At 43.5% G+C, this 24987-nt stretch overlaps 1 protein-coding gene across 1 annotated transcript in view; it reads left to right on the top strand.

Annotated features, from left to right (window-relative positions):
• Window positions 1-24987, top strand: part of lrrc1 (leucine rich repeat containing 1) — a 390137-nt gene that overhangs the window by 144661 nt on the left and 220489 nt on the right. The window contains exons 15-18 of the mRNA XM_070884885.1: window positions 780-869; window positions 4752-4829; window positions 10084-10365; window positions 13824-13916. Coding sequence (XP_070740986.1) covers window positions 780-869; window positions 4752-4829; window positions 10084-10365; window positions 13824-13916 — 543 coding nt within the window. The remainder of the gene's footprint in view (window positions 1-779; window positions 870-4751; window positions 4830-10083; window positions 10366-13823; window positions 13917-24987) is intronic.

The raw sequence follows: 24987 nt of genomic DNA, 5'->3' as shown, positions 1-24987 counted from the left end.
ATGCAGTTATTTGAACTCCATCTTCCTCGGTTGAGTACAAATTCCTTTACAATTAGCTGGTTTATATACCTTTCTTATACCTCTCTAAACTATAAGATGTGTATATATGACATGGATAAAGTTATACTATTGATTGATGTGAGGTAGCCCCAACCCCGCCCCCGCAGCCCATCACACAAAGATAGCCACTCAGTCAGGGTTTCATAGCTTCTAGCAGCCCTCAGAATCCCCCTCAGGTTATCAAAGGCAAGTATCGATACATTATAGTGCTTTAAGAAAGACTTGACAAGTTGGTAAGGGAGAGTGACTTTGGGGCATATTAGGGTTATGGGTTAGTTAAGTTTGTCCAGTGATGCATTACAGGTAAAATGTTGGACTCCCTCAGGAATTAGCATTGCAGGTGGTTGGGGAGGGTGCTGTACAAAGTTTAACTGTCCAGTTAATGGGGTGGATACTGATTGACCTAATAGTCTTTCCTCTATTCCCTACTTTACATTTGTCCATAGTTGTTGCCCATGACATTGACAGTGATTTTGACCGGTCTGTTTGCCTGAGCCCATCCTGCTCTCACCTAACATCCACATGCCAACTTTCCAGTAACTGGGGGGAAAAAAAATCTTAAAAATAAATAAATACATTTTTAAAAATCCCTTCTAGGGGAGCTGTGACCACTGGTATTGCAACAGACAAGGCATTTAACCGGTGTGACTGCCCGTATATAAACACTTCACAAAAATACATTACCAAAAACAGTGCTCTTTTCGATTTTTTTTTTAAAGCTCAATATTACAGTGTACAGCCAGAAGGGAAGTCTGGGCATCAGCATTGCTGGAGGAAAGGGGTCGTCTCCATATAAAATCAATGATGAAGTAAGTTTTTCAAAGTTAAACATAATTGAAAAATATGAATTTAATTGACTTGCAATCTTGGAGAAAATATTTGCTCTTGATGGTGAATTTTGGAAGAAAGTTTTAGATGAATTATATTACACTAGCAAAGCAGAAATATGTTGTGTTCTGCACACATTGTGAGATATGTAGCTGCTTATTCAAAAATATTCCAGATTGCCAAACTCATTTCCCCAGCAGATTTCTAATGCCCACGGGTGCAGCTGCTGGAGAATTATTAACGAGTACCCATGAATCATTATGGGTGTGGTAGCCCGGTATGAATGACTAGAATAGATATCAACTCAGCTGAACTATTTATGATGACGATTATTGATACTTTAGAAGTTAACAGCTCATCACCCCTGTTGTGTGCTGCTCTCTGGCGTTCAAATCAATGCCCAAATTAGTTTTTGTTTTCTGGCTACGTGGCTCTATTTTTGAAGTATTTTATTTTCTCTCCCGATCTAAGTCTGCCCTTTCCCATTGGAGAAAGTTGGTAGGGGGTCATGTGTCCAGACCAGTTTAAATTGGTTGGGAGGTAACATGCAAGGTTAGGATGGTGGTGGTAATAATGGTTGTAAACCCTTCCAAGGCTCTTCACAGGAGTGTTATTAAACATAAGTCTGAGTCTCTCACACTCGTGAAGTAAGCCCAGGAGCAATCTTCCTTTGCTGTGATATATTTTTTAATTTGTTCCTGGGATGTGGGCATTGCTGGCAAGGCCAGCATTTATTGCCCATCCCTAATTTCCCTTGAAAAGGTGGTGATGAGTGGCCTTCTTGAAATGCTGCAGTCTGCAAAGTGAAGGTACTCCCACAGTGCTGTTAGGGAGGGAGTTCCAGGATTTTGATCCAGCAATATCCCAATAATTGGTGCTTTTGTATGTGTGTATCTGCTAAGTTGACTTTCTGTTTTATCATTTTGAACATCTTTTATTAGGGCTTTGACTCCGGTTATTTATCTTATCTGGCCCTTTCCAAAGATTATGGATGCAGTAAGGATCTTTTGCTAAATACTGAACACTCCTTTGAAGTTGAGAATTGGATAGAATGCATTGCTTTAGAATGAAGTTGGCTCTTTGTCCTCTTTATTGAAAAAACTGGAAACATACAGCAGGTTTGTCAGCATCTGAAAAGAGAAAGCTAAGCTTTTGGGTAGAGAACCATTGTTAGAACTTTTACTTGAAACAAGCTGCATGTTTTTTTAGATGCTGATGAACCTGCTAGGTATGAAGACCTTTGTTTTTGTTACAGAAGCATTAGCTAACACTTTAAATATTTCTCATGCCATCCTGAAAAAGGTTTACTGTATAAAACATTTATCACTGATAGTTTCAAAATGTGAATGGAGAGCAACTTCAGGGGCAGGATTGGATGTTAAAACCCATTTCAGCAAATTAAGACAATTATATTTATTCAGGAGCCTGTTTACGATTCTCATTGTCAATGTTTAAACAGAGTTTGTGAGATTATTTTTTTGCAACACTTTTATTACGAAGGTGACTAAAAGTCTGCCATGAAGGCCCATAAAAAGAGGAAGGTGTCTTTGATGACAATAGATGGGTGTGGGAGTATACACTTGAGCTCTGACTCTGCAAGGTTCCGCTGGGAGCAGCCAGCTTCGATTGACGAGTTGTGTACCGGTGAGGGTTCAGGCTCACAGGCTTGATTTGCAGGGCGTCCCATTTTATGACAAAGGGAAGTCGCAGGGCTAACGCGCGTCTCTTTGTAACGCGCCAATTATAGTAATCAGATCCCACAATAAATGTCACATTATTCAGCTGAACTTTGCCCCTGCTGCTTATCACCCACATGTAAAATGGCCACATGATCTGTTGAGGTTTGATTCTCAAAGTTCAAAGTGTTGGAAAAATTGATGCTAATTTTACTTTTGTTTTTGACTAAGCATAGCTGTTAAGTTGGATTTTGCTCCCTGCGTTGGTTTCTGTTGCTGCAAAGGGTAATAATTTTGCAAGGTCGATTCCCCTCACTGTTTTTGCTGTTGTAAGCAAAGTTGCAGCAAACAAAGGGCTGAGGGTGGGCATTCATTAAAGGGTGTTTCCATACCCGGCCACAATTTAGATGAGGAAGATGAATTCTTAAGGAGGGCATCGAATGCAGACTCAATGACTGAGGCATCTGCACCCTTGGTGCCCCAGTCCTTGCAGTTGTTGACCCCTGACCCTGAGCATGTCTGAGGATATTAGTCCCCGCTGCTTCTGCTTCACTGGAGAGGCTGTCGCAGTTAAATCATCTGCTCCAGGCTGCCCGGCAGACAACTTCTACCACAGGGGTATTCCTTTCCGTAGCTGTGAAGGTTACCACAGCAGTAAGCTTTCATGTGACTGGATCTTTCCAAGCCAGCGCAGGGGATATCAGCCAGGTCAGCCAGTCTGCAATCACACATGTATCCAGGAAGTGACGGACGTTATATGTTTACTGCTCTCTCCTTGGGAAGGAGGCATCAGTTGGATAGTACACTGGTGGCAGAGTTGCTATGAGTGCAGGGCATAGTCGATGGCACCCCATGTTGGTATCAGACCTTCCTCACGTCAATCTCACAACCTACATCGACAGTAAAGTCTTTCATTTAATTAATATTCAGGTGGTTTGTGACCACAGAAATATCACAACAAAATAGATGGCCATTATCAAGAAGCACCACCTTATGCGGCAGTTAGGTGGTTTGCATTGCTTGAAGAATGGTTGCTATCCTCTGTACCAATGATGACTCACTCCACTGAGAACCCCCTGAGCAGTAGTGGCATGTAAATACGATGAGGCAAATACCTCAACCAGAAATACTGCAGAGCAGACCGTTAGAATGCTAAAATAAAGCTTCTGCTGTTTGGACAGTTTAGGTGGGGTGCAAAGAGGAGTAAGCATTCAGCTAGACGGAGAAGTGCAGCAGTAGCAGAGGACGAAGAAGCGCAGATGCAGCCAGAAAGATTGGTGCAGCAGGTACACATTGATCACTGCTTCTAGTCATTCCCAGCCCCTGCACAAGCATTGCAGCTGAATGAAACCTCTTGCAGTGGACCCACAAACAAAATATGCTGTATCTTAAACTGTGCCACCTTGTGCCATCCTCCCATCGTTTCCCACCTAAACATGGTCCTTCCCAGCAAAAACTGGCTGCAACCAAGGAGAAATAAAATCAAATACCCCAAATTTATTAGGTGATATTTTCCTAACAAAGAACTTCTTGTGTCTACCACTCTGCCTCCCCTTGGGATATCTATAAAGTGTGTTTCTTCTATTTAACCTACTGCTACATTGAAATGCTCCCTCGGGTCGGGTGCCAGATTCTGGGTAAACTGAGGCCAATTGTCGTGTTCCTATTGATTGAGATCAGAACAGACCAGTGATCACACATGAAACTTTCCTGCTCTGTATGGCTTGAGATTTCTTTATAATAGACTGTGTAATTGGTACTGTCAGGGACTCTGTATGTTTTAAAATCTCCTGATGGTGAAGTTCCAGGGATAAGAATGCAAAATTTCTCCCTAATCTTCAGTATGATTGAGTGTAAAAACTCCAAGCTGCTGAGACTAGAATCCCGGGAGAATTTTCACACAATTGTAAGGTCCTTCTCGTGAACAGCTGCTGGGTACCTATTTGTTCTTTGCTGCTTTTGTTATACGAGGGGATAGGGGAAAAAAAAGATATGGCATTTTGAGAAAACAGCCCGAATCTTCATTGTCTTGTCTTGTACAAAATGCTTCCCGCAGTTACACGCAGGGTTTTGATACCGCATGTAATTGCAGTCTGATTCAGAGAGTTAACTCACTTCTGATTTCAAAACAAGACTTGTCCTTTAATTAATGTAACAAATACTGATTGATAGTATTGTCTGTGCCAGGGAATCTTCATTTCAAAAGTATCGAAGGGGGGCCCTGCTGACCTTGCTGGTGTAGAAGTTGGAGACATGGTACTGGAGGTATGTTGGTGAAACTCCTTGTGACCACTTCAGATTGATCCAATTCCATTAATAGCAGAATTTGAGAAACATTGCTGGTCTCTGTGTTTACATCCCTGTTTGAATATATCAAGGCAATCTGGTAAAGATAAAGAATAAAAAGAAAGACCACCATTTATATAGTGCCTTTCATAACCTCCAAAGTGCTTTACAGCCAGTGAAGTAATTTTGAATGTTAGTCATTGTTGTAATGTAGGAAATGTGGCAACCAATTTGTGCACAGCAAGGTTCCAGGAACAGTGACGTGATCATGACCAAATGATCCATTCTGATGATGTTGGTTGAGGGATAACTATTGGCCAGGTCACCGGGGAAAACCCTCCTCCTCTTAGAAATAGTACCATAGGATCTTTTGCACCCACCTGAGAGGGAAGACTCTGTTTAACGTCTCATCCAAAAGATGGCGTCTCTAACAGTGCAGCACTCTCTCGGTACTGCACTGGAGTGATAACCCAGACTTTGAGTTCAAGTCTCTGGAGTGGGACTTGAACCTACAACCTTCTGACTTAGAGGTAAAACTGCTACCTGCTGAGCCACAGCTGACGCGAGATGTTATGGTGCACTTTCAACAGGCTGAGTGAGCTTGGTTTGTTTAAGGAGGTGGGAAGTGTTCCCATTGGAAAAGTGGAAACTTTGAAATGACCCAACTGTTGTTTTCCAGCATATGAAGTGAGTTGACAATATTGACCCAGCCAGTGAAGGGTTCCGATACCAGGGACACCAGTTTTAAAAAGTAGGAACTGAGGAGTAAGGGAGGAAGGCAGGCAGAGGGCAGGGGAATTGTGGATTAAGACTTGAAATCAACACTACCGATGAGTTCAAGCAGCAGCTAGATGTGTTAATGGAGAAAGAAGGGATTGGGATTATGTGAGGGGGTAAGTGGGGTTCAGATCTATTTAAGAGGGACATGCACCTATCCTTGAACATCTCTCTCTACTTGTAGTGTGCTCATCTCCCTGCTCATACTCAAATAATTGCAAGTTTTCAACACCTTCCTGACAGAACAGGTTAGCACATGTGCAGAAATGATTTTATGATTGTTCAGAATGCCTCCTATAGATAGGGTCGATTAACTTCAGTTTAAAAAAAAAATGGTATGCCGTGTCCTTGATGATTCTCATAGCCAAGTTTTCAAGGTTTTGCTGGTTGTTTTATTGAATTAAACGCAGTGTAAAAATGCATGTCAGCCCTCGGCCCATTTCTCTTTCAAACCTTAACATGTGGCTCCACAAATATTGGCTGACCCAATTAAATAATATTCAAAGCAGTTAATGTACCTACCCATAAAATAATATTCAAAGACCAAACCGAGAACACGTTTGCTGTAAGCGTTCCCTCTGTGGGGCACACAGTTGACTTTTATAGTGTTGCTGTTATTACATAACTACAAATCATTCCCAAATAATGCACTGTCGAAAACTTTGTTAACTACTGTTACACCGTGCTCGAGGCCCAGAACAAAATTCAACACACACCTGTTATCTCACATACACGGAATGTGCCCATTTTATTCCAGCTTCAGTTTGTGAGACAACACCCAAGTGGAACTACTTTGTCATCAGCCACAGGCAATTCAATATATAAAAAAAAAACACCTTCAAACTGCTGCGTGCTGGCTCCCTCCTCAGCAGACTAATACTTGTAGTCATGGCAATATCCTTGTAGTTACTGCCACTAAGCATTGTGGAATGTTAATAGTGCAAATAAAAACCTTTGCTGTTGTTACATGGCTGATTTGCAAAAAAAAAAATGCTTGCATAATCTACCTGGAACTCAAACATCAGCTGCTAAGGAAAAAGAAACCGGCACCTCGACTTCCATGTTCATAGAAACATAGAAATTAGGTGCAGTAGCAGGCCATTTGGCCCTTTGAGCCTGCACCGCCATTCAATAAGATCATAGCTGATCATTCAACCTCAGTACCCCGTTCCTGCTTTAGCTCCATACCCCTTGATCCTTTTGGCTGTAAGGGTCATATCTAACTCCCTTTTGAATATATCTATCGAACTGGCCCCACCAACATTCTGCGGTAGAGAGTTCCACAGGTTAAACACTCTGAGTGAAGAATTTTCTCCTCATCTCGGTCCTAAATGGCTTACCCCTGATTCTGGAACTCCCCAGCAACGGGATCATTCTTCCTGCCTCTAACCTGTCCAATCCCGTCAGAATTTTATATGTTTCTGTGAGATCCCCTCTCATTCTTCTAAACTCCAGTGGACACAAGCCCAGTTGATCCAGTCTCTCCTCATATGTCAGTCCTGCCATCCCGGGAATCAATCTGGTGAACCTTCGCTTTACTCCCTCAATAGCAAGAACATCCTTCCTCAGATTCGGAGGCCAAAACTAAACACAATATTCCAGATGTGGCCTCACCAAGACTCTGTACAACTGCAGTAAGACCTCCCTGCTCCTATACTCAAATCCTCTACATGCCATTTGCCGCCTTCACCACCTGCTGTACCTGCATGCCAAACTTCACTGACTGATATACCATGACACCCAGGTCTTGTTGCACCTCCCCTTTTCTTAATCTGTCACCATTCAGATAATCTGTCTTCCCGTTTTTGCCACCAAAGTGGATAACATCACATTTATTTACATTATACTGCATCTACCATGCATTTGCCCACTCACCTAACCTGTCCAAGTTACCCTGCAGCCTCTTGGCATCCTCCTCACAGCTCACACCGCCACCCAGCTGAGTGTCATCTCCAAGTTTGCAGATGACATTACATTCATTTTCTTCATCTAAATCATTGGTGTATATTGTAAATAGCTGGGGTCCCAGCACTGAACCCTGCAGCACCCCACTGGTCACTGCCTGCCATTCTGAAAAGGACCCATTTATTCCAACTCTCTGCTTCCTGTCTGCCAACCAGTTCTCTATCCACGTCAATACATTATCCCCAATACCATGTGCTTTAATTTGGCACACTAATCTCTTGTGTGGGACCTTGTCAAAAGCCTTTTGAAAATCCAAATACATCACATCCACTGGTTCTCCCTTGTCCACTCTACTAGTTACATCCTCAAAAAATTCTAGAAGATTTTCCAAGCATAATTTCCCTGTCATAAATCCATGCTGACTTGGACCGATCCTGTCACTGCTTTCCAAAATGCGCTGCTATTTCATCTTTAATAATTTGATTCCAACATTTTCCCCACCACCGATGTCAGGCTAGCCGGTCTATAATTCCCTGTTTTCTCTCTCCCTCATTTTTTTTAAAAGTGGTGTTACATTAGCTACCCTCCAGTCCATAGGAACTGATCCAGAGCCAATATAATGTTGGAAAATGATCGCCAATGCATCCACTGTTTCTAGGGCCACTTCCTTAAGTACTCTGGGATGCAGACTATCAGGCCCTGTGGATTTCTCGGCCTTCAATCCCATCAATTTCCGTAACACAATTTCCTGACTAATAAGGATTTCCTTCAGTTCCTCCTTTTCGCTAGACCCTCGAACCCCGAGTATTTCCGGAAGGTTATTTGTGTCTTCCTTAGTGAAGACAGATCCAAAGTATTTGTTCAATTGGTCTGCCATTTCTTTGTTCCCCATTATAAATTCACCTGATTCTGACTGCAAAGGACCTACGTTGGCCTTCACTAATCTTTTTCTCTTCACATATCTATGGAAGCTTTTGCAGTCAGTTTTTATGTTCCCGGCAAGCTTCCTCTCATACTTTATTTTCCACCTCCTAATTAGACCCTTTGTCCTCCTCTGCTGAATTTTAAATTTCTCTCAGTCCTCCGGTTTGCTACTTTTTCTGGCCAATTTATATGCCTCTTCCTTGGATTTAACACGATCCCTAATTTCCCTTGTTAGCCATGGTTGAGCCACCTTCCCCTTTTTATTTTTTACTCCAGACAGGGATGTACAATTGTTGAAGTTCATCCATGTAATCTATAAATGTCTGCCATTGCCTATCCACTGTCAACCCTTTAAGTATTATTTGCCAGTCTATCCTAGCCAATTCACATCTCATACCATCAACGTTACCTTTCCTTAAGTTCAGGGCCCTAGTCTCTGAATTAACACTGTCACTCTCCATCTTAATATTGAATTCTACCATATTATGGTACTCTTCCCCAGGGGGCCTCGCACAACAAGATTGCTAATTAGTCCTCTCTCATTACACAACACCCAGTCTAGGATGGTCAGCTCTCTCTAGTTAGTCCCTCGATACATTGGTCTAGAAAGCCATCCCTAATCATCAACTGGTGATTTCACATGTATTGGGCTGACATCTGCCATAAGCATCTTGGGATGTTATGACATACTGCTTCATATTGTTGGTCTTTTAAACTATTCTGCACAAAAGTCAAACACCAATATTGTTTGACTGGAATGATGCTAGTGAAGCTGTTGGAAAATTATGTTGATTGAACAAGTGAGGAAACCTGTAGAACTTAGTTGTGACTTTGACATTAGTTGGGGTTGGGATGGGGGTAATGGGGGGGGGTTGGGGGTGGGGTGGGGTGTGGTGGTTCGGAGGTGTTGGTGGCGGGAGGGGCGGTCGGGTACTTTGGGTTGCTGTGGTTACCGGGCAGGTGGTGGGATTTGCGGTCGGGCCGTTTGCCACGAGCGAGGCTCTGGGTCCCAAACCATCTTGGTGGTCGGGCCTCGGGAACATGTGGCCGAGGAGCTGTGGGTGGCACGTCAAGGCTGGTGGTAGAAGCTGGGTAATTGGCCGGTTCCTACTCCGAGCTTGCTGACTGTACTGACCTGGGGGATTGTGGGGGCAGAGGGTCCTGTGGGGAGCCATGCGGAGACGGTGAGCAGGCCCGAGTGTGTATTTATGGGGCCTGGAAGAACACTCCCACTCCTCCTCCTCCTGGCCGCACAAAAATGAGGGAAAATAAAAATTGCAGCCTTTATGGAGTGGCCTGGGGTGGTCCCTGGTTAGGCTGCTCCACGCCTTGGACCAAAGGGCGTAGGACATGCTCGTGTGTCACCAATGGGTCCACAAAGATCACAATGAGCGTAGGACCTCGATTTTAAATAAGGCTCCCCTGGGACGGGGATGTCTATATCAAGGACCGCCCGATGACATAGCAGGATGTGACTTGCCAATTTTTGTTCTTCCCAAGAAATGGGGCAGCGACCAGAGAAAAGTTGGTCCGATTGTATTTAATAATGTAATATTCACCATCCTCTATTTACAGGAACTTCCAAAATGGCCAATAATAACTGTTAGTATGGTCTCTGTCTTTGCAGGTCAGTGGAATAAGTCTACAAAATGTTACCCATCATGAAGCAGTGAATGCTCTGAGGAATTCCGGGGCTGTGATTAAGATAGTTATTTTGAGGGACAGGGCGGTGACAACTGATGGCACAGTTGCCTCCAACTCGAACAGTGGTGAGGCAGGCAGCATCCGACCACATCAGAATGAGCGTTCCACCTTTATAACTCATCCAGCTGCCAGTAACAAGGAACCAGACTCGGAGGGTGTCTCTCTTGAAGAAAGGATGGCAACTACATGCAACGGAAGTAGCTTGGTAAGCCCGTCTTTTGGATGAGACGTTAAACCGAGGCCCCGTCGGCTCTCTCAGGTGGATGTAAAAGATCCCATGTCTCTATTGCGAAGTTATCCCCAGTGTCCTGGCCAATATTTATCCCTCAATCAACATAACAAGAACAGATTATCTGATCATTATCACGTTGCTGTTGTGGGAGCTTGCTGTGCGCAAATTGGCTGCCTCGTTTCCCACATTACAACAGTGACTACACTCCAAAAGCACTTCATTGGCTTTAAAGTGCTTTGAGATGTCCGGTGGTCGTGAAAGGTGTGTTATAAATGTAAGTCTTTCTAAGTAAAGCTCAGAATTAAGTAAACTCATTCTGACCTTAGCTAGTTTCTTCGCCCCTCCCTCATTCCAATTCACTTTCCTTGTCCTCATCTCCTAAATATTTGTTGAGTACATCTAAATGAGCACTGACAGCTCCTACCGTCTCCACATGTGAGCCTGGAGGCTGAATACCTTCACACATGCTGATTTTAGGGGGTCATTGGATAGCAACCAAGAGCACTTGTCTCTGCTGATTTTTCTGCTTCTTACCTTGAAAGTGTTGAGGACAATTTTAACGAGCATCACTCTCACCAGTGAAATTAGACAATTCAGAGATTAAATTTGGGCCTTTCTGATGTGTGAAGTCAGTGTCGGTCCAGGTTGGTGATTGGAGCATGGGCAGATATAGCAGGAGTGGCGAGGTCGGGGCGAAGGAGCAGCGAGAGATTGTAGAGGGACATGTTCGGGGCCCAGAAGAGGCCCAGGGGCAGCACGGGCCAGCCCACACTGCGATATGTGTGCGCACTAGGTCCGTGCAGCAGAGCTGGTCTCCAGTCGTCTTGGTTAATCCTTGCTACTGGACCAAGACCTAGCTCTGTCAAGCCCGTGTGGTGGCTGGTGTGCAACGGCCACCACACATTAAAAAAAATCCACACACAGGCATCTTCCACCCTTCAAGATTTAATTTGGGACCTGGAATATTAGGTCCTTCATTGCAACACCTGTGAACTTTCTGACGTGGAGGCAAGTCATCCTCGATTCGAGGGAATGCCTATGATGATGAGGGACTGAGCCATTAGGGAAACCAGAATTGGTGAGTATGAGAAAGAAGAGCTCAATACAGTTAAATAAATAGGTTCAGTTTTACTTACCTGAATCCTTGGTGGTAAAGCTGGCAAATGTACATTCCTGTCTGGCATAGAAATAAAAAAGGGAAGGTGGCTCAACCGTGGCTATCAAGGGAAATCAGGGATAGTATTAAAGCCAAGGAAGTGGCATACAAATTGGCCAGAAATAGCAGCGAACCTGGGGACTGGGAGAAATTTAGAACTCAGCAGAGGAGGACAAAGGGTTTGATTAGGGCAGGGAAAATGGAGTATGAGAAGAAGCTTGCAGGGAACATTAAGACGGATTGCAAAAGTTTCTATAGATATGTAAAGAGAAAAAGGTTAGTAAAGACAAACGTAGGTCCCCTGCAGTCAGAATCAGGGGAAGTCATAACGGGGAACAAAGAAATGGCGGACCAATTGAACAAGTACTTTGGTTCGGTATTCACGAAGGAGGACACGAACAACCTTCCGGTTATAAAAGGGGTCGGGGGGTCTAGTAAGGAGGAGGAACTGAGGGAAATCCTTATTAGCCGGGAAATTGTGTTGGGGAAATTGATGGGATTGAAGGCCGATAAATCCCCAGGGCCTGATGGACTGCATCCCAGAGTACTTAAGGAGGTGGCCTTGGAAATAGTGGATGCGTTGACAGTCATTTTCCAACATTCCATTGACTCTGGATCAGTTCCTATGGAGTGGAGGGTAGCCAATGTAACCCCACTTTTTAAAAAAGGAGGGAGAGAGAAAACAGGGAATTATAGACCGGTCAGCCTGACATCGGTAGTGGGTAAAATGATGGAATCAATTATTAAGGATGTCATAGCAGTGCATTTGGAAAGAGGTGACATGATAGGTCCAAGTCAGCATGGATTTGTGAAAGGGAAATCATGCTTGACAAATCTTCTGGAATTTTTTGAGGATGTTTCCAGTAGAGTGGATAAGGGAGAACCAGTTGATGTGGTATATTTGGACTTTCAGAAGGCGTTCGACAAGGTCCCACACAAGAGATTGATGTGCAAAGTTAGAGCACATGGGATTGGGGGTAGTGTACTGACATGGATTGAGAACTGCTTGTCAGACAGGAAGCAAAGAGTAGGAGTAAATGGGTACTTTTCAGAATGGCAGGCAGTGACTAGTGGGGTACCGCAAGGTTCTGTGCTGGGGCCCCAGCTGTTTACACTGTACATTAATGATTTAGATGAGGGGATTAAATGTAGTATCTCCAAATTTGCGGATGACACTAAGTTGGGTGGCAGTGTGAGCTGCGAGGAGGATGCTGTGAGGCTGCAGAGCGACTTGGATAGGTTAGGTGAGTGGGCAAATGCATGGCAGATGAAGTATAATGTGGATAAATGTGAGGTTATCCACTTTGGTGGTAAAAACAGAGAGACAGACTATTATCTGAATGGTGACAGATTAGGAAAAGGGGAGGTGCAAAGAGACCTGGGTGTCATGGTACATCAGTCATTGAAGGTTGGCATGCAGGTGCAGCAGGCGGTTAAGAAAGCAAATGGCATGTTGGCCTTCATAGCAAGGGGATTTGAGTACAGGGGCAGGGAGGTGTTGCTACAGTTGTACAGGGCATTGGTGAGGCCACACCTGGAGTATTGTGTACAGTTTTGGTCTCCTAACCTGAGGAAGGACATTCTTGCTATTGAGGGAGTGCAGCGAAGGTTCACCAGACTGATTCCCGGGATGGCGGGACTGACCTATCAAGAAAGACTGGATCAACTGGGCTTGTATTCACTGGAGTTCAGAAGAATGAGAGGGGACCTCATAGAAACATATAAAATTCTGACGGGGTTAGACAGGTTAGATGCAGGAAGAATGTTCCCAATGTTGGGGAAGTCCAGAACCAGGGATCACAGTCTAAGGATAAGGGGTAAGCCATTTAGGACCGAGATGCGGAGGAACTTCTTCACCCAGAGAGTGGTGAACCTGTGGAATTCTCTACCACAGAAAGTTGTTGAGGCCAATTCACTAAATATATTCAAAAAGGAGTTAGATGAGGTCCTTACTGCTAGGGGGATCAAGGGGTATGGCGAGAAAGCAGGAATGGGGTACTGAAGTTGAATGTTCAGCCATGAACTCATTGAATGGCGGTGCAGGCTAGAAGGGCCGAATGGCCTACTCCTGCACCTATTTTCTATGTTTCTATGTTTCTATGTTTCTATGATGTTCTCTGTGACAACTGCTTTGAGTTCTGTCTATGTTGATTCCACAAGGTGGTGCTGCAGTCAGCCCAATACCCAATCACTGGGGTTAGTACTGATTTTGTACAGACTCTGACCAGTAATATTTATACGCAACAGCTCAGTGGCCTTTTCTTTCTTTTATTAGGGATTTATGACATCGGAAAATCGCACCGTTAATTCTGCAAGTGAGATGCCACAAAAAAGCACCTCGTTCCGTATCGTGAATCATTCAATGCCAGTGAGTAGCAGTGTTTTCCTGTGGTTTGAGGGTATTAAGTCTTGGAGGTGTAGACAAAGTGTTTGAACTGTCGACGTAACCAATTGACCACCACTATAATAATAGGTTTTGTTCCAGCTATGCTTGTGGTAGACCAATGATTCTTTATTAAAATTATTAGCTTAGATCGTAAGAAAATGTTTAAGCACACAGTGTACAGTGCACTAATACAAGGATCATGCTAGATACTGTTCTCAAAAATGGCCAATGGTATAATTTTCCCCATAACCATACCTGCTTTTCAACCAAATGTTAAATTATCTTTATGGTCAAGTATGGCTCATGCCATAAGTTTCACAAGTTCCAGCAGCTCTCGTGTGTGAATCTAGACGGTGTGTTTCGGCAAGCATGCGACACCATAGCCAAAACTCAATCATGTCCTTAGACCGAGCGCGTGTAGCTGCAATTTCCAGCAGGAGTCATTGGATAGCAATCGAAACCACACTCACCTTTGTGTTCCCCCCCCCACTCCTCCTCCCCCCCCCCCCCCCCCCCAACACCTCGGGGATGATGAGGCCAAATGTACTGGTCCCTTTGACATCCCAGCTAAGAGAAGCTACTTCAGCGCAGGCTGAGGTTATAACCTGGGTCCTTGCTGGTTCGTGCCCATCAATGCCACAGCAGGTGGTGCATGCATTTCTTGAGCCATTGGGACACATTGTTCTCTAGGTGTTACTGGTGCCTGAAAAATATGGCCAACACAGTGCATAAAATCCACTGGGTAGACATAGCACTTAATTCCAGTGGCTGAAAGCAGGTGGGGACAATTTATAGGTGGGAAAAAAATGTATTCTTTCAATCCCTCCAGCAACACCATCAGGGGTTGAAAAAATCTGTTTCCAATAATAGATCATGAAAACTAACTCGAAGAAGGATTATATCAGGAAAAAAAGGCTGTTTATGTGATAACTCGATAGACTGAATACTGTAAAATCACTCAGGTGCAAACCTGGCTCAACTTTATTCCAACCCAAAGTGCCTACATTACGTGGTGGCTTGCTTTATATACCTGGCCCGCATACATGTGCGTACAGCCCAATGACCTCCGACAGTGGCGTCCCCAGTTGGCTAGTAACCCTAAGCATACATACATGACAACATCCCCCTTCAAGATCTTAGCATCAGTCTTTTTACAAGTTAAGATGGTTACGGGGCTTTCCGCTCACGAATTGATCATCTCAGTTCAACTCCAGTTCTGGGCGAACGTTCTGAGTCAGTTATGATTGGAGGCTGGGTAGCCAATCTGATGGGAGTGGCAATGACCATGTCAGAGACTGAAAGTCCAGATTCATTGATGATGGCGGAGTTCTCTGATGAATGAATATAGGTTGGTTGGTTACTGATCGTATTTTCCTCAACTTGTTCCAGTTCATCCGTGTGCCGCAGCTTTATCTGATCAACATGATTCCTGTATGTTTGCCCATTCTTGAGCATGACAATAAACACTGTTACCCTCCTTGACCATAACAGTACCGGTGACTCACTTGGGACCTTGACCATAATTTAGCACATACACAGGATCGTTAACAAAGATGTCACGTGACACAGCAGTGCGATCATGATACCACTGCTGATTTTGACCTCTGTTTTCAACACGATCGTTCAAGTCAGGATGGACGAGAGAGAGCTTGGTCTTGAGAACTCTTCAGCAGGGGAGACCCCGGTAAGCGTGTGAGGTCTTGCCCTGTAACTAAGCAATATGCATGACAAGCGAGTCTGCAGTGAACCCTGAGTTACATGTTTCATACTCTGTTTGATTGTTTGGACAGCACGCTCTGCTTGACCATTAGAAGCAGGTTTGAATGATACTGACTTCTTAATTGAGTTTCATGAACTCTTGAAACTCCAGACTTGTGAAGCAAGGTCCATTGTCGCTCACAATGATGTCAGGCAGACCATGAGTAGCAAACATGACACGAAGGCTCTCAATGGTAGCTGTTGATGTACTGGATGACATGATTATACGCTCTATCCACTTGGAATATGCATCCACCACAACAAAAAACATCTTGCCCAGGAAAGGACCCACAAAGTCGATGTGGATCCTCGACCATGTTTTAGATGACCACGACCACAGACTCAGCGGAGATTCCGCTGGTACTTTACTTAGCTGCATGCAAGTGTTGCACTGATGCACACATGATTCCAGATCAGAGTCAATTCCAGGACACCATACGCGAGACCTGGCGATGGCTTTCATCATGACAATACTGGGGTGAGTGCTCTGTAGATCATGTACAAATTTCTCTCTCCTTTCTTAGGCATAACACAATTATCCCACAGTAAAAAATCTGACTGAACGGATAGTTTGTCTTTGCGATGGTTGTAAGGTTTGGTCTCATCACCCTTTTCCATAGGTATAGCAGACCAATCACCACTAAGGACACAACGTTTTACAACCGATAAAATCGGGTCCTGTTTGGTCCAGGTCTTAACTTGTTGAGCAGTGACTGGGGTTCCTTCACTCTCAAAAGCGTCCATAACTAACAGTAGGTCTGCAGGTTGTGGCATCTCCACCTCCAGTGTGGGCAAAGGCAGGCGGCTCAGTGAATCAGCACTATTCTCGGTGCAGGTCTATGGCGAATGACATAATCATAGGCAGATAATGTCAGCGCCCACCTCTGGATGCGGGACGATGCATTGGTATTGATAACTTTGTTTTCCAAAAACAATGAAATGAATGGCCTGATCCGTTTCGAGTTCAAAACGAAGACCAAACAGGTACTGATGCATCTTTTTAACCACGTACACACAGGTTAAAGCTGCTTTTTCCACCTTTGACAAACTTTTCGAAGCATACACAACAGGTTGTCGTTTACCTGACTCATTAGCTTGTTGGAACACGCAGCCAACCCCATATGATGAAGCATCACAGGCCAATACAAGATGCTTACACGGATCATAATGTACCAACAACTTGTTAGAGCAAAGCAGATTGGTAGCTTTCTCGAAAGCTCTATCTTGAGACACACTCCAAACCCAGTTGTTGCCTTTTCTGAGCAGGCTGTAATAAAGTGTTCAATCTAGGTAAGAAATTACCGAAGTAGTTGAGTAGACCAAGGAACGAACGCAGCTCCGTCACATTCCGAGGCCTGGGTGCATTTTTGATGGCCTTGGTTTTCAAATCCGTAGGCCTGATGCCATCAGCAGCAATCTTCCTCCCCAGAAATTCGACCTCCGGTGCCATGAAGATGAACTTCGAACGTTTCAGCCCGAGTCCCACTTTGTCCAGATGATGTAGAACCAGTTCAAGCTTGTTCAGGTGTTCGGCAGTGTCACGACCTGTGACCAGAATGTCATCTTGAAATAACGATGGTTCTGGGGATGGACTTCAGTAGACTCTCCATATTCCTCTAAAATATGGCTACAGCCGAGCGAATTCCAAAAGGACACCTGTTGTAGATAAACAGTCCTTTTAGTGTTGATGTACATAAGTTTCTTTAACGAGCTCCTGTGTCATTTCGGTCAACATCAGATCCAGTTTAGTGAATGACTTCCCACCGGCTAGCGTTGCAAACAGGTCATCAGCCTTCGGTAATGGGTACTGATTCTGTTTCGAAAATCGGTTGATCGTAACCTTGTAGTCTCCACAAATCCTGACAGTGCCATCATTCTTCAACACAGGAACAATGGGACTGGCCTATTCGTTAAGTTCGACCGGTGATATGACCCCTTCACTTTGGAGTCTGTCTAGCTTAATTTCAACCTTCTCCCTCATCATGTACGGAACAGCCTGAGCTTTGTGATGGACGGGTCTTGCACCCGAGTCCAGGTGAATCTGCACCTTGGCTCCCGTGAAATTGCTGATGCCCAGTTCAAACAGCGAGGGAAACTTGCTCACCACTTGAGCACATGAGGTGTCATCCACCAATGGCAATGCTTTGATATCATTCCAATTCCATTTGATTTTTTTTGAGCCAATTCCTGCCGAACAGCATTGGACCATTTCCTGGAACGATCCATAATGGTAGATCATGAACCACACCATCATATGACACCTTGACTACTGCACTGCCAATCACCGGTATGATTCTTTGGTGTAAGTACGCAACTTGGCATTGACTGGACTCAGCTTAGACTTCACAGCCTTAGTGTCCCACAGCTTGTCGAATGTCCTTCGGCTCATTATCAACTGACTCGCACCCGTGTCCAATTCCATCGATACCGGCTGCCATTTAGTTTCACATTAACCATTATCAGTTGGCTCTTTGTCAGGAACGAATACAGTCCATACACTTCCTCGGTTATCTCGGGTTGCATATCCAGGTCTGCGTTGGACCAGTCGTCATCATCCACGTGGTGAGTCGCAGCACGCTTGTTCAGTTGTGGACACATTCGCTGAAGGTGCCCCACTTTTGAACAGCCTTTACAGAAGTAGTTTAAAATGACACTGATGATGCCAATGATTGCCCCCACAACGCCAGCAGGGTGAAATCGGATTCGTACCCATTGGCGGACTTTGAGCAGCTACAGGTTTTGCATACGCAGTCGAGTAGGCCCTGCCATAAGCAGCTCTGACATACGATGACACAATCTTGTTTACAGTGCTCGCCGTGAAGCTCCGACTCTTCGATGATATCTGCCTCAAATGATCATCCGTCGTCATGCATGCCTGGGCAATCGCGATGGCCTTGCTCAAATCCAGCGTCTCCGCAGCCAATAACTTCTGGAGGATCACCTCGTGGTTGATTCCTATTACGAAGAAATCTCGCAGCATGTCTCCCAAAATGTCTTCGAACTTACATGGCCCAGCAAGACGGGGACAAATTCCGACACATCCTGGCCCTCAGAACGAACATGCGTGTAGAATCGATAGCGTGAGATGATGCCGCCTTTTGATTTGAGATGGTCACGTACCAGAGCGCACAATTCCTCATAGTCCTTGTCCGTTGGACATGCAGGCGAGAGGAGATTCTTTGAGGCCATAGATTTTCAGACCGCAGTGAGGAAAACCGCCCTGCCCCTAACTGCGTCAGTAGCTTCCTCCATTTTGTTGGCCACGAAGTACTGGTCCAGGCGATCGATAAAATCCGACCAGTCCCCTCCCTCCATGAATCTCTCCAGAATTCCAATGGTGCTCATTTTGCATGCGAAGGTTCTTGAGTTACCTCGTCGCCAAATGTTGTGCATTTAATAACTCGATAGACTGAATACTGTAAAGTCACTCAGGTACAAACCTGGCTCAACTTTATTCCGGCCCAAAGTGCCTACATTACATGGCTTGCTTTATATACCTGGCCCACGCGCACGTGCGTACAGCCCAATGACCTCCGACAGTGGCGCCCCCGGTGACTAGTATCCTCAAGCATACATACATGATAAAGGCAAACAATTTAAGCTAGAGAAAGCAAGAAACATATGAGCGAATTTATGTTTACTGGTGTTTCTTTTGCCCAGTTTGCTGTTGGTGAGGAAGATTTCCTCTGTGGGCTGTGTGCGATGAAATTGTAAAGATGTTCTTTACCAACAGCTTTATGGGGTTTTTTGCACTCAGTCCTCCGATGCCATTCTTGAAAAAAAATCTCTGTTGTAGAACAATTAAATATTAGTTCCCGCTGCTGAAATAATCTTTTGTATGTGCTTCAGACAAGCACTTTTGGGAGTCTGTGGCAGGTCTCTTAAACCCAAAGGTTGTCGATTCAATTGCTGTCAGCTCAACGTGCCTCGTCTGGTGCACTTTGTCAGCCCTTGGCTGGAATATGTACCTCAATTAGGCCTTCTCACCTCCGAGGGGAGGAGGTGGGGAGAGGGGTGCGTAAAAACTGACAGCAGTTTGAACCGTACATTCTTTTGGGTGTTCACAGAGCAGCATTTGATTGGCAAGACCAATTCTTCCCTTCCAACTGGAGGGAGATTCACAGTGAATGGGGAGAAATAGGGGTTTAAAAACTGATCAACTGTTGATGTTGCAGGTTTCTTTTTAACTCTATATCTGATTAAATTGTTGGATTGCATTGAGAATCTTGTGATGATGTTTCGCTCTGTGGACTTTAGATTTTTTTGCTATGTTGTATGCTAATTTTAGATGAGCTTTATCATCAAACGGGGCTGGGGGACACGTTCGGTGGGAACACTACTGTTCCATTTTTCAGGACTGAGCTCAAAACCAGTCCGAGCTCATGGGGTACGAGTCTGTTCTCTCTGGCGCCTGAGAGCAGTTCACAATACATACATAACTGGCCGTAATTCAGAACCATACTGAGCAATCTCTCTCAACATGGCCATGAGGAAAAGAATGAAATGTATCCAATATGTATCTGATGCGATTAGACTTGAGGTAAATTGAGAGAGCTCTGAACTGGAACTAATCTGTAAATATATCTGTTTTGACTGGTGCTTGATGAGGCTCCTCGGTGGGAAGGGTGGGCCATGTTCCATTCTTCAGCATTATCATTCCATACTTGATGAAAACAGGTCAAAGCCACTATCCTTTCCGCAGTTTCTTGTTTATTAGTATGATCTTAATCAACCAGAACACTGTGTGCTTTCATGAGGTAGCTGATCTCAAAATAATTTATTACCTTTAACTCTGTGAAGTGAGCAAACAGTAGACTAAATGTCGGTTTGAAAAATATTGATATAATCGGTGGGGGTGGGGTTGTGATAGTTTAATTGATCTGAACTGCCATTACATTTTCAAATAGTTTTGTCTACTCCCACAGCTTGTATTTAGCTTTCCTTCCATATTGTGTGGTTTTTGATTAAAGGCTCAGTCTCACCCTCTGCAGGCATTAAATCCCTCAGCAGGGTCAATTAAGAATGGAGATGGAATATGCCAGCAGAAAACTATTGGCGTATAGTAAACTGGTTTTAAAAGGGATGCAGCAGTTATTTGAAGTGAGGAATTCTAATTCAAAGTATTTCTTCTTCTGCCTTCCATTGTGTATAATTTTGCTTTAATATTTTTAAGATGTGATCATTCATGTTTGTGTTGAAAGTATCTTGTTTATGTACAATCACTTTAATTTTAATTTTTGTTTTTTCTGTTTCCTCCTTGTGTGTATTTCAATTTTTTTTCCCCTTAATACTTGTACCTGATTTTCTTGCTTCATCACTTCCTATCCTGATCCTAACTGTGTTCCCAAGATGCCTCGGATTATCCTTACTCGCCCTTCGACTTCAGATGAGGAATTGGATCAGTTAACATTAGAACAGGATGACTATTGCTCAGGACAGTTTGAAAACCCAGAGAGCAATGATTATTCAGGCTATTTAAATAGTGCATTTTATCCCCCATAAATGAGCCCCCTCCGTTAAAAAATAAGTATTTCCCACAAAGATTCACCATTTTTCAAGTAGAAAAAAATGGCCTTATTTATTCTGTAAACCATTAGTTAAAGTGATTTGAAAGGGGGCTCATTGCAGAGGACGGGTATAAGACATGTGACAGTACAATGTGCAGTGACATTTTGGTGCTGCAATGATGGTTTTCGTTTTCTGTGAGTTAGGTCGTGGTGTCTCACATTTAAGCAACAGAATGGAAGCTGGCAAACTAAAGCATGCGATCGACTGAACGTGGTGAAGTGCAGTGCGAACATCTTTGCACTAAATGTGTGTCACTAAAGTGCCCATTTTCCTTTCGAAACAATAAAACCACTAGGATCTCCCACACTGCCTTGTTTGAAACCGTGACACACAGACCAGGGAGATCCCTGAATCTATGCTTGTTAGCAAATCTCAGTCAGGGCAGTGCAGAGATGAGTTAGTTGGTCTCAGCCACCCGTGTGTGAGGGAAAATCTGCCCGAGTTCCTACGCTTGACTGCTGTCTCGTGACTTTTGCTGGAAACTGTGCTATGTGCATGTCAAGTGAGGACAGGATTAGTTCTGCTGATGTCCCCTCCCCTCCCCCATCCCACTATCAAATAGCCGACTGTCTACGCTCACACTTGAAGAATGTCTACTATTGAGATTAGGGGAGAAAATCGAAGGGGTAAAAAAAATCCAAATCACCAGAAAAACTTATAAGAAGGACCCCCAATAAATCACCTGTGAGCAAAATACAAATACAGTGAGAATTTTGCACTAACCTCCATTTCTTTAATTTTGGGATTTTTTACCCTTTTAATATTTCACCAAAATGGAATGTCTGTCTTTCTTTCAATAAAATATAACCATCTAAAACAACGAGTCAGTTTTTTTTGTATATGAAGTAATTTAAACATGATTTCTTCTCCCAGTTATTTTTTTAAAAGGCCTTCCTGCAGTCCGTACAATAAACTCCTGTGCACGGAGATCGTGGCAGCGGGTAAACATGTGGTAATCGGGTATATTTTGCAAAATCAGCACATGATTATAAACTGAAGACGCCACAAACTAAATTAAACTGAGCAGATCCTACATACTTAAGTATTTGTGCCGTAAGTACTGATTAGGTTGAAGTATTTAGGAGGAAACTGGATTAATTCCTCTTTCATCAGGAACATGGGTGCGGTATAGAGGAAAAATGAAAAATATTCAGGTCGGGTCCTGAAACAAGAGCTTGGAGGATGGAGCAAACTGGATGGATTGAATTAGCCGTTCTCATTCCTCTACTCTTATGTTCTAGCTTAAATCCAGCTAGTAACCAACCATGCACGTACAAACAGATGTTGGCAGCATTAAATAGCTTGCCAGATTTTTCTTTTACAAGCTCTCGGAATTGTTTTCATCACATAACGATTGGCATGAAGTAACTGAGAATAAAGGCAATGCAACCCTCCTCCCCTGACGGTAAATGTACAAGAAGGCCTGTGTGGAACTGAGCCATACTGAACAGAAAGGTCCAGGTTCAAACCCCAGTCTGTGCTGAGTTTGCCAATGTCAGCCAGGGCAGTTGGCCGCGGTGCCACCGAAGGGGAAAATGAGCCCGGATGCCTGCTCTTTTGAATGCCACCCACTGATTCCTGTCTGTGTGTGTGTGTGTGTGCGCACGTAAACAAAATTGGGCACAGTTGGATAGTCTGCGACCTTTACTGTGGCGACCCACACATGGGCAAGGCAGGTGAGGTGAGCCACCCCCAGAGGGACTACATGCCAGCACAAGCCACTTTGGACTACAGAATGGTCGAGCCAAGTGCCATTACAAATATTTTGAAAAGAAAAAGACTGAAATATTTTGAGAACTATAAAGACAAACATCTTGCGACAGAAAATTTACCAACTTGATTTGGGATCTTTAAATGAATGTTCACAAAATGATTAATTTTATTCTGGGTTGCAAAGGCCAGCTGTGTAATTAATACAAATGTGTCTCTCTGTGGTTTGGACAGTCAGTGAGAACTGTACACTCTCCTCCTTTTCCACCATTCTGGGATTTTACCTTTTCAATGTTTCATCTAAAATGTTTACAATAAAATAGAACCATTTAAAACAATCAGTTGTCCTTTCATAAACGAACTTTGAACATTATTTCCACCTCTCTGTATTTGTTTCAAAGTTCTTCCTGCAGAGGTAGCGGGGGAGTGGTGTGATCGAGGAATGTAGAATAATGATGTGAGTCACTAACATGTGGTCAACAGGTTATATTTCGCAAAATCAGTACTGGACAATCGAGCAACAAGATTGTAAACTCGAGATGCCACACGCTAAATTAAACTTAGCGTCATCACACTTGGATTTGTTGATTTGTGCAATAAGTACTGATTAGGTTGAAGTACCGGAGTTGGAACGGAGTTCATTTCTAATTCATCAGGAATATTGGTATGGGTTATAAGGGAAACACTGAAAAATAGCTCAGGTCCTGAAACACGAACTGGAGGAAAGAACAAACTGGATGGAATGAATTAGCCTTTCTTAGTCCTCTGCTCTTATGTTCTAGTTTAAATCCAGCTAGTAACCAGCCGTGCACATATAAGCAGATGTTGGCAACACTAACTAGCTCGCCAGACTTTTCTTTTACGAGTTCTCAATCATTGTTATCGCATAAAGAATGGCATGAAGTAACTGGGACTAAAAGCAAAGCAACCCTCATTTCCTGATGGCAAGTGTACAAGCCCGATGTGTTTTTTTTAATCCTTTCAATATTTCACCTAAATTGTGTTTTTTTTCTTTTCAATAAAATATAACCACCTAACCAATTGTTCTGTCTTTTTTTATAAACTCACTTTAAAATGATTTCCTCCCGCCCGGCATTGTTTAAATGTTCTTCCCACGGCCTGTACGATAAACTTCTTTCTTGAAAAGACAACAGGGGTGTGGTGTGCTCCAGGATTCAAGATTTAAAAATATTGAAGTGAATCACTAACATGGAATAAATAGCTATATTTTACAAAATTAGGACAGGAGGATCAAGGTTATGAGATTATAAACTAAAGAAGCTGCAAGATAAATTAAATATCGACAAGCAATTTGTCCTTACACAGCCATTAAATTCTAACATCAAAAAAGCAATGCTAATCCAGATGTTAAAAAAATAAGCCTTTCAGACTTGTTCTATCCCTATTCCTGTAACTTCAAAAATATGTTTTAGCACCATCGGTTTTAAACTTGGAGGACATTTGGGAATGCTGCTTGAAAGTTGGAACAGTGGACCAGGATTTAAATGCACTGGCAAAAAGGGGAAATTCAGTGAAACATAGGAATTGCTGATTGGAAAAAAAAGTCCCAAGGTCCATCTAGTTGGCCTTCTGCCATTCAGGTAGTTGCATAATACAGTGATTGTGGTGTAGTTGACTTATTTGCAGCCAATCTCTCTGTTAGTCTACAACAGACCCAGAAATGACACGAGGAAACCCCAGTAGGGGAGAGCTTTGGGAACCATAAACCATAGGTCCAACATCCCCTTTCTCCTACCAAGCATGTACACTTAACCACATGCGAGATCTCTCATTATTCATATACTGTTATTCCAAATGTCAGCCATTGTGATTTTCAGATCAGGTTCATCTTATACCTAACAGAGTTATCAGCCGATAATTTTGGAAAGCGTCACCACCACATAAATGAGAAAACACAAAAGAAGAAATTCATATCTGAGAGTGCAGTTATTCTTCAGGGAATTAGACTCCTGAATTTTTAGCATTGACTTGGTGAGTAATCAAAACAAAGGCTTGT

Source organism: Pristiophorus japonicus, chromosome 7 (assembly GCF_044704955.1).
Source record: "Pristiophorus japonicus isolate sPriJap1 chromosome 7, sPriJap1.hap1, whole genome shotgun sequence".
Taxonomy (NCBI): Eukaryota; Metazoa; Chordata; class Chondrichthyes; family Pristiophoridae; genus Pristiophorus; species Pristiophorus japonicus.
The sequence above is the reverse complement of the archived record's forward strand: the minus strand, read 5'-3'. Positions and strand labels throughout refer to the sequence as shown.